The 9,213-nt window shown below is 45.3% G+C and overlaps 1 protein-coding gene across 1 annotated transcript; it reads right to left on the bottom strand.

The window, feature by feature from the left end:
• Positions 1 to 366: 366 nt before the first annotated feature.
• On the bottom strand, positions 367 to 8,851 carry LOC129482545 (uncharacterized). Its single transcript, XM_055278530.2, has 4 exons — positions 8,739 to 8,851; positions 8,228 to 8,673; positions 4,626 to 4,819; positions 367 to 1,303 (listed from the first exon to the last, which is right to left on the bottom strand). The coding sequence occupies exons 1-4, from the start codon at positions 8,849 to 8,851 to the stop codon at positions 1,268 to 1,270; spliced, it is 789 nt and encodes a 262-aa protein (XP_055134505.2). The 3' UTR covers positions 367 to 1,267.
• Between the last annotated feature and the right edge of the window lie 362 nt (positions 8,852 to 9,213).

The raw sequence follows: 9,213 nt of genomic DNA on the forward strand, positions 1-9,213 counted from the left end.
AAGAAAAAGAAAAAAGAAAAACAAAACAAAAAAATCATAGACACTGCAATTTTTTGGTACACTTGATATAAATTTTGTTATAAAAAAGAGATTAAAAAAGCAAACAATAATTTTGTGATTAAAATGAACAAGCAAAACACAGAAAGGAATTTTCTCAATTGGATAGAGGACATCTATAAAAACCCTGCAACTAACATGATACTTAATCATGTTAACTTTCCTCTTATGATAGGGACAAGACAAAGATGTCCACTCTCCACTCTCAGCACGCTTTTCAGCATTATACAGGAGGTCCAAGACAGTGCCACCAGGGAAGAAAAATCACGAGAAATAAACAATAGAAAAAGAAACAAAGGGGATACAGAATGAAAAGAAGTAAAACTGTCTTTATTTGCAGTTGAGATCATCACATGCATATAGAAAATTCTAAGGAATCCACACAGATTAAAAAACCCAACTAGAACCAATAAGTGAGTTTAGCAAGTTTTTGGGATACAAGATAAATATACAAAATTCAATTGTGTTTCTGTATACTAGCCATGAACAATCCAAAATGAAATTATGTAAACAACTCTATTCACAATTGCAACAAAGTAATAAAATAGGTAGAAATATATTTAACAAAAAAGTACAGGATTTGTATAGGAAACTATAAAATATTATTAAGAAAAAATTAAAAAGCTCTAAGTAAATTGAGATACATTCCAAGTTTGTGCGTGGGATGACTCAATATCGTTAAGATGACAAATTTTATCTAATTGAGCTATAGATTCAATGCAATTACTTTAAAAATCCCAGCAGATTTTCGCAGAAATTGACAAGATGATCCTAAAATGTATAAAGAAATGCAGAGGACCCAACATAGCCAAAACAATTTTTAAAAGATAAATAGGATTGACTTGGCGATGTGGGCTCTTTTTTGGTTCCATATTTCTCCAATCACAATGGTATTAAACTAGAAATCATTAATACAACAATCTGCAAACACTTCAAAATTAAACAACATACTTAATAATCCATGGGTCAGGCCGGGTGCAGTGGCTCACGAGTGTAATCCCAACACTGTGGGAGGCCAAGTTGGGGGGATCACCTGAGGCCAGGAGTTGAAGATCAGCCTGGCCAACATGGAGAAACCCCATCTCTACTGAAAATACAAAAAAATTAGCCGGGCATGGTGGCGGGTGCCCGTATTCCCAGCTAATCGGAGGCTGAGGCAGGAGAATCGCTTGAACCCAGGAGACAGAGGTTGCAGTGAGCTGAAATCATGTCATTGCACTCCAGCCTGGGCAACAACAGTGAAACTCTGTATTGAAGAAAAAAAAAATAATAATCCATGGGTCAAAGAACAATTCTCAAAAGACATTAGAAAATATTTTGAGCATAAATGAAAATGCACCAAAATTTGTGGGTGTAATTAAAGCACTGCTTAGAGGAAAATTTATGGCATCAAATCATTATATATTACAAAAAAGATAGGTCTAAATCAGCAATCTAAGTTTCCACCTTAAGAAACTAGAAAAAGAGCAAAGTGAACGCAAAACAAGCCAAAGGGACAAATGACAAGATAAAAGCAGAAACCAATGAGATTGAAAGCAAAAAAACAAGGGAAAAATTAATGAAACTTAAAGATCATTCTTTGAAAAGATCAACAAAATTGAAAAACTCTAGCAAAACTGACAAAGAAAAAAACAGAAAAGATACAAATTATCAGTATCAGGAATGAATGATGGGACATCACTGCAGGCCCCACAGACTTCAGACAGTTAGCAAGAGAACACTAAGGAAAACTTGACACGTAAAAATCAGACAACAGGCCGGGCGCGGTGGCTCACGCTTGTAATCCCAGCACTTTGGGAGGCCGAGGCGGGCGGATCACGAGGTCAGGAGATCGAGACCACGGTGAAACCCCGTCTCTACTAAAAATACAAAAAAATTAGCCGGGCGTGGTGGCGGGCGCCTGTAGTCCCAGCTACTCGGAGAGGCTGAGGCAGGAGAATGGCGTGAACCCGGGAGGCGGAGCTTGCAGTGAGCCGAGATTGCGCCACTGCACTCCAGCCTGGGCGACAGAGCGAGACTCCGTCTCAAAAAAAAAAAAAAAAAAAAAAAAAAAAAAAAAAAAATCAGACAACTTAGATGAAATAAAGCAATGTCTGAGTGCCACAAACCAGGAAAATCCTCCTAGAAACAAACAGGTCACCTGAATTGTTCTATATCTGTTAAATAAATTGAATTTGTAAAATCTTTTTTTTTTTTTTTTTTTTTTGAGCCAGAGTCTCACTCTGTCACCCAGGCTGGAGTGCATAGGTGCAATCTCAGCTCTCTGCAATCTCCACCTCCCAGGTTCAAGTGATTCTCCTGCCTTAGCCTCCTGAGAAGCTGGGATTATAGGCGCACGCCACCAAGCTCGACTAATTTTTTGTATTTTTAGTAGAAACGGGGTTTCACCATGTTAGCCAGGCTGGTCTCAAACTCCTGACCTCAGGTGATCCACCTGCCTCGGCCTCCCAACGTGCTGGGATTATAGGCATGGGCCACCGCGCCCGGCATGAAATCTTTTAGAAAGAAATCTCCAGGTTCAGATGGATTCAAAAACATTTAAGGAAGAAATAATACTAATTCTACATCTACACAATCCGTTATAGAAAATGGAAAAGGAGGCCGGGCGCGGTGGCTCACGCTTGTAATCCCAGCACTTTGGGAGGCCGAGGCGGGCGGATCACGAGGTCAAGAGATCGAGACCACGGTGAAACCCCGTCTCTACTAAAAATACAAAAAATTGGCCGGGCGCGGTGGCGGGCGCCTGTAGTCCCAGCTACCCGGAGAGGCTGAGGCAGGAGAATGGCGTGAACCCGGGAGGCGGAGCTTGCAGTGAGCCGAGATTGCGCCACTGCACTCCAGCCTGGGCGACAGAGCGAGACTCCGTCTCAGAAAAAAAAAAAAAAAAAAAAAAAAAAAAAGAAAATGGAAAAGGAGGAAACACATGCCAATACTTTGTATAAGGTCAGCTTTCCCCTGACAGAAAGTCAGACGAGATAGTATAATACAAAGAAAGAAAACTGCAAACCCACATCCCTGATGAGCATCAACAGAAAAATCCTCAAAAACGTGTTAGCAAGTCAAATTTAGCAATATAGAAACAGAATAGGGCCGGACGCAGTGGCTCACACCTGTAATCATAGGAATTTGGGATGCCAAGGAGGGTGGATCACTTGAGGTCAGGAGTTGGAGACCAGGCTGGCCAACATGGTGAAACCACATCTCTACAAAAAACAAACAACAAACAAACAAGCAAACAAAATTAGCCAGGTGTGGTGGTGCACACCTCTAATCCTAGCTACTCAGGAAGCTGAGGCAGGAGAATTGCTTGAACCCAAGAGGCAGAGGTTGCAGAGAGCTGAGATTGCACCAATGCACTCCAGCCTGGGTGACAGAGTGAGATTGTCTCAAAAAAAAAAAAAAGAAATAGAGTAGTAAATTGTGGCCAAGTGATGCCTATCCCAGTAACACAAGGCTTGGTCAGTATTTAAAAATCAGGCTTATAGATTATATGTCAACATATAAAATAATTCAGCTGAAAAACCACACTGCAGTAAGGGGAACAATTCTATAAGGTGTCTTACACCTGTAATCCCAGCACTTTGGGAGGCCAAGGCAGGCAGATCACTTGAGCTCAGGATTTCAAGACCAGCCTGGGCAACATAGTGAAATGCCATCTCTAAAAAAGAAAAAAAAATGTTTAAGAAAAAAAAAGTAAAAATCATCAATGTAATACACCATACTAACACACTAAAGAAGGAAAACTGCATGACCATTTCATTTGAGATTAAAAGCATTTAACCAATTTTAACATCCATTCAGGATTTTTCAAAAGCTTCTAAAAGGGGGAATTAAGGCCGGGCGCGGTGGCTCATGCCTGTAATCCCAGCACTTTGGGAGGCCGAGGCAGGCGGATCACAAGGTCAGGAGATCGAGACCATCCTGGCTAACACGGTGAAACCCCGTCTCTACTAAAAATACAGAAAGTTATCCGGGCACCGTGGCAGGAGCCTGTAGTCCCAGCTACTCGGGAGGCTGAGGCAGGAGAATGGCGTGAACCCAGGAGGCGGAGTTTGCAGTGAGCCGAGATCACACCACTGCACGCCAGCCTGGGCATAGAGCGAGGCTCCGTCTCAAAAAAAAAAAAAAAAAAATTTGGGGGGGAATTAAAGAAACTGCCTTAATCTGGTAATAAGGCACCACATAAATATGTGCAGCCAACATCACAGTTGATGGTGAAAGACTGAACTGCTTTCCCCTACAGTCGGGAGCAATGCAGGGCACCCACTGTCACCTCTCCTATTCAGCTTCACACTGCATGTCCTGGACAGGGCAATTAGGCCGGGAAAAATACATAAAAGGCAAGCAGATTGGAAAGGAAGAAATGAAACTGCCCCTCTATACAGATAGTATTTAACTGTCCATGAAGAAAACCCAAGGAACTACAATGAAGCTCATAATAAATGAGTTTAGCACAACCGCAGGACACAAGAACAACAAACAAAACTCTGGTATTTCCTATATATTGGTAATAAACAATTGGAAACCAAAATCCTCCAAAATACCAAATCAAGCTCTATATTCTGTACCTGGGCCGGCCCACAGGTAATTCCCACTATGTGTTTGGCGTCCAGTCCTGGCAATGCCGCAGGTTCTGGCTTGGTCACGCGCAACGTGTCAAAGTGCTGGCACTGGTCGTTGCTCCCCCAGCTGTGGACCTCGCTGTCCTCAGTCGGAGCCAGGCAGTGGGTGGAGCCTGCAGCCATATCAATCACCTTCTTCCCTGCAAGGAAAGAGGGATGCAGATGCAGCTTCAAGCCTATGACTTCTGCTGCAAGAAAGATATTTCCACTAGGCCATTCAGGTCAGAAAGCTTTTAATATTAACTTCTTGAGGATAATCTGTTGCTTTACTATTAAGCACAATTCATTTGCTTTGGGTGTGTTATTAAAACTCCTGTATTTTGTCAGCTACAATTTGTTAGGACCCACAGCCTACAAAGATCAAAATGCTGGGATACGAAAAGGATCTGTTCTTTTTTCTCCTCCTCATTCAGATTTTCATTCAGAAAGAAACAAGGTGCTTTTAATTAACTATTAGATCATATTCTCCCATCCCAGATATAACAATGCATAGCACACTCTTCACCGAGGAAGGCTTTCTAAGAAGAAATCTATTGTTCTCTCAGAGTTAGGTGATATCACTATTTAAAACGTTGTTTCTATTTAAACACTCAGCAAAATATTCTATTTTTCCTTCCTGGTAAATCTAACATGACCAACACAAAGGGTGTTTCACAGAAATGTCAACATATAAAATAATTCAGCTGAAAAACCACACTGCAGTAAGGGGAACAATTCTATCCTAGGAGCTTACCATAAGTTAACATCAGCAACAACAAAAGGTGTTTTCAACAGTAATTTAAATACCCTCAAAGTAAACGATTTCTGTATCTACTAATTGTCGTAGCTTTCCTATACTAATGGAGGGGAATATAAACAAGGAGGCAAGTGAAATTCAAATACCATTCAATGACACTGAGCAAACTTCTTACTCTGCAACTTATCTCAGAAGCTTAGAAAATAATAAATACCGTATGGGCACACAAAACTCTTAGACATCAAGATATTAACTCTTAGACATCAAGATATTAACAAGATATAAACAGAAACCCATTTTAAAACTCAGCTCCAATCACTTACTGCAGGACATCGCAAGCTACCAAAACTCAAAGAGTGACGGTGTGTTACAAATGGGTGTCTGCATCTTCGAAAGGTTCACATTTGCTCTTGAATGACAATTTTTCTGATACACTGGCCCAGATACGACCAATGATCTCATGCCATCTGGTGTTCAGAGAAGGTACTCCAATGAGAAGCAAATCCCAATCAAAAAAGTTTTGTCTCTCAACCACTTTATTTTTTTGTTTTGAGACAGGGTCTCACTCTATTGCCCAGGTTGGAGTGCAGGGGCCCGGTCTTGGCTTACTGTAGCTTCAACCTCCCCGGCTCACGTGATTCTACCACCTCAGCCTCCCAAATGGCTGGTACCACAGCTGGGAACCACCATGCCCACCTAATTTTTGTATTTTTTGTAGGGATGGGATTATGCCATGTTGCCCAGGCTGATCTCGAACTTCTGGGCTCAAGCAATCTCTCTGCCTCCACCTCCCGAAGTGCTGGGATTACAGGCATGAGTCACCATGCCCAGCCCTGCTTTAATTTAAAGTGTATTTCACTTGATATTAGTACAGCCACTTCGGCTCTTTTTTGGTTACTATTTGAATGTTGTATCTTTGTATTCTTTTACTTTCAACCTGTTTATTTTAATTTAAAATGTTTATCTTGTGGATAGCACATTGGTGGATCATATTTTCTTTTTTAATCCTTTCAGCCAGTCGGCTTTACTTTCTTTCTTTTTTTTTTTTTTTGAGACAGAGTTTTGCACTCCAGTCACCCAGGCTGGAGTGCAATGGTGCCATCTCAGCTCACTGCAGCCTCTGCCTCCCGGGTTCAAGCAATTCTCCAGCCTCAGCCTGCTGAGTAGCTGGGATTACAGGCGCCTGAAACCATGCCTGGCTAATTTTTGTATTTTTAATAGAGACAGGAGTTTCTTCATGTTGGTCAGTCTGGTCTTGAACTCCTGACCTCAGGTGATCTGCCGCCTCGGCCTCCCAAAGTGCTGGGATTACAGGCGTTAAGCCACCGCACCCGGCCAAAGTGATGAATTTCTTTTTCTCAGAAAATCTATTCCGGCCGGGCGCGGTGGCTCACGCTTGTAATCCCAGCACTTTGGGAGGCCGAGGCGGGCGCATCACGAGGTCAGGAGATCGAGACCACGGTGAAACCCTGTCTCTACTAAAAATACAAAAAATTAACCGGGCGTGGTGGCGGGCGCCTGTAGTCCCAGCTACTTGGAGAGGCTGAGGCAGGAGAATGGCGCGAACCCGGGAGGCGGAGCTTGCAGTGAGTAGAGATTGCGCCACTGCACTCCAGCCTGGGTGACAGAGCGAGACTCCGTCTCAAAAAAAAAAAAAAAAGAAAATCTATTCCATTCCTTTTCCAGAAACCAAATTTGTACAAGTTAACTAAAATAAATATTTATACTCTAATTTTTTTTGTTCTGAGGTCTTATTGAGTTTTAAGAATAGAATTTTATCTTAATACATGTTTAGAAAAATTAGAAAATATAGATAAAACATAACTAAGAAAATAATAACATCTGTTCCTTCTGTTCTAAGTTCATTACTATTAGCTGAGTGCAGTGGCTCACACCTGTAATCTCAGCATTTTGGGAGACTGAGGCGGGCGGATCACTTGATTCCAGGAGTTCAAGACCAGCCTGGGCAACATGGCAAAACCCTGTCTCTATAAAAAATACAAAAATTAGCCAGGCGTGGCTGCATGTGCCTGCAGTCCAGCTACTGGCAAGGCTGAGGTGGAGAACCACCTGAAGCCGGTAAGTCAAGGCTGCACTGCAGCCTCTGTCCCCCAGGCTGGAGTGCAGTGGTGCAGTCTCAGCTCACTGCAATCTCCGCCTCCTGGGTTCAAGCGATTCTCCTGCCTCAACCTCCCGAGTAGCTGGGATTACAGGCGCGCACCACCACACCAGGCTAATTTTTGTATTTTTAGTAGAGAAGGGGTCTCACCATGTTGGCCAGGCTGGTCTTGAACTCCTGACCTCAAATGATCCACCTGCCTTGGCCTCCCAAAGTGCTGAGATTACAGGTGTGACCACCGTGCCCGGCCAGTATTTTTCTTAGAGGCAGGATCTCTGTCGCCCAGGCTGGACGTGCAGTGGCACGATCTCAGCTCCCTGTAGCATTGATCTCCCAGGCTGAGGCGATTCTCCTGCCTCAGCCTCCCAAGCAGCTGGGATCACAGGTGTGCACCACCACACCTGGCTAATTGTTAATTTCTTTTTGTAAGAGATGGGGTCTTGCTATGTTGCCCAGTCGGGCAACATGGGATCCTCCAACTCCTGGCTTTGAGGGATCCTCCCGCTTCGGCCTCCCAAAGCTCTGAAAATTACAGACGTGAGCCAACGTGCCCGGCCTATATTGTTTTATATTTCTTCAATTTTGTTTTGTGGTCGCTGGAGGTGTTTCCTTCTTGGATTCCCTGCACAGTGCTTCCACGGCTGCTCCATGTAATCTGCCCAAGACTCTTGCTGCATTCAGTTGAACACACACCAGGAAGCTCTTCAGTCCCCAGCCGACCACACAAAGATCCGTTCTCATCTCCAGGGGAGCTGGTCTCGACACTCGATCCCTGGACAGCTCCAGCTGGTGTGAGCGCAACCACCCGCCGCATGACTAACAGCGCTCCGGGCCAGACAGTCTCCCGTGGGAGTGCGGGCGTGCTGGCGTGCGTGCGGCGGAAATCCCGCCTTCTGGCGCCCACGGTTGGCCCTAGCCGCAGCCCGTGAGCTCCAAGTAGGAAGATAAACGGGATTGCGGGAAGCGGAAGAGTCGGGAGGAGCGGCGAAGGGCTTCTCTCCCCCATTGGCTGCGCCTGCGGAGCAGCCTCTTGCGATTGGCCGCACGCGGGGGGCGGTAGTCCCGCGTCCGCCCTCCCCTCGGGCCGCGAGAGGCGTCGGGATCGTGGGTGCGGGCTGAGCCAGCGGCTGCTTGGGAGGCTGTGTCCGCAAGCCGGCCGGGCGAGGCGGCCCGGCCCTGCGCGTCAGGTACTGGCCTGGGACACCGGGGCGGCCGGCGGCGGGGGCGGTGCGGGCGCGGGGCTGGCGGGCGTGGGCGGGGCGGCCGCACCTGGGCCTGCGCTGACAGCCGGCGGCGCAGCCTCGGGCCTCTCTCCATCTCTAAGTGGTGGTGGCTGTGGATTTTTCTACTGGCGATCTTTTTGAGTAATTTCTTTCACGCACGCACCCTGCTGTGGGGTAAAGCGGCAGATTTATGCTGCTGTTATTTGTCCGTTTCCTGTCGTGTGTGTGTACTTTTTGGATTTGAGGGCAGATGACATTGTGACCTGGCCTCCTGTGAGCGTCCATTCTCCAGGTTTCGCCAGCGTGGTGCAGAAACCCGGCACATCCTGCCTACCTTGGAAGGAGGCTTTCCCTTCCCCGAACCTCCCTCTCCCTCCATCTCTTCCCTCTTTCCCTCTCTCCCCCTCACTTCCTTCCCCCAGCTCTTCTGTCCCCTCTTTCTGTTCTCTCTCTCTC

This window comes from Symphalangus syndactylus, chromosome 5, assembly GCF_028878055.3.
Source record: "Symphalangus syndactylus isolate Jambi chromosome 5, NHGRI_mSymSyn1-v2.1_pri, whole genome shotgun sequence".
NCBI lineage: Eukaryota > Metazoa > Chordata > Mammalia > Primates > Hylobatidae > Symphalangus > Symphalangus syndactylus.

Excerpts from the sequence above, each read along its gene's own strand:
- LOC129482545 (XM_055278530.2), bottom strand. The coding sequence starts at position 8,851 with ATGGAGAGAGGCCCGAGGCTGCGCCGCCGGCTGTCAGCGCAGGCCCAG. Across the intron at positions 8,674-8,738 it reads CCCCGCCGCCGGCCGCCCCG|CCTCCCAAGCAGCCGCTGGC; the intron begins GTGTCCCAGGCC and ends TTGCGGACACAG. Across the intron at positions 4,820-8,227 it reads GGGGACTGAAGAGCTTCCTG|GGAAGAAGGTGATTGATATG; the intron begins GTGTGTGTTCAA and ends CTTTCCTTGCAG.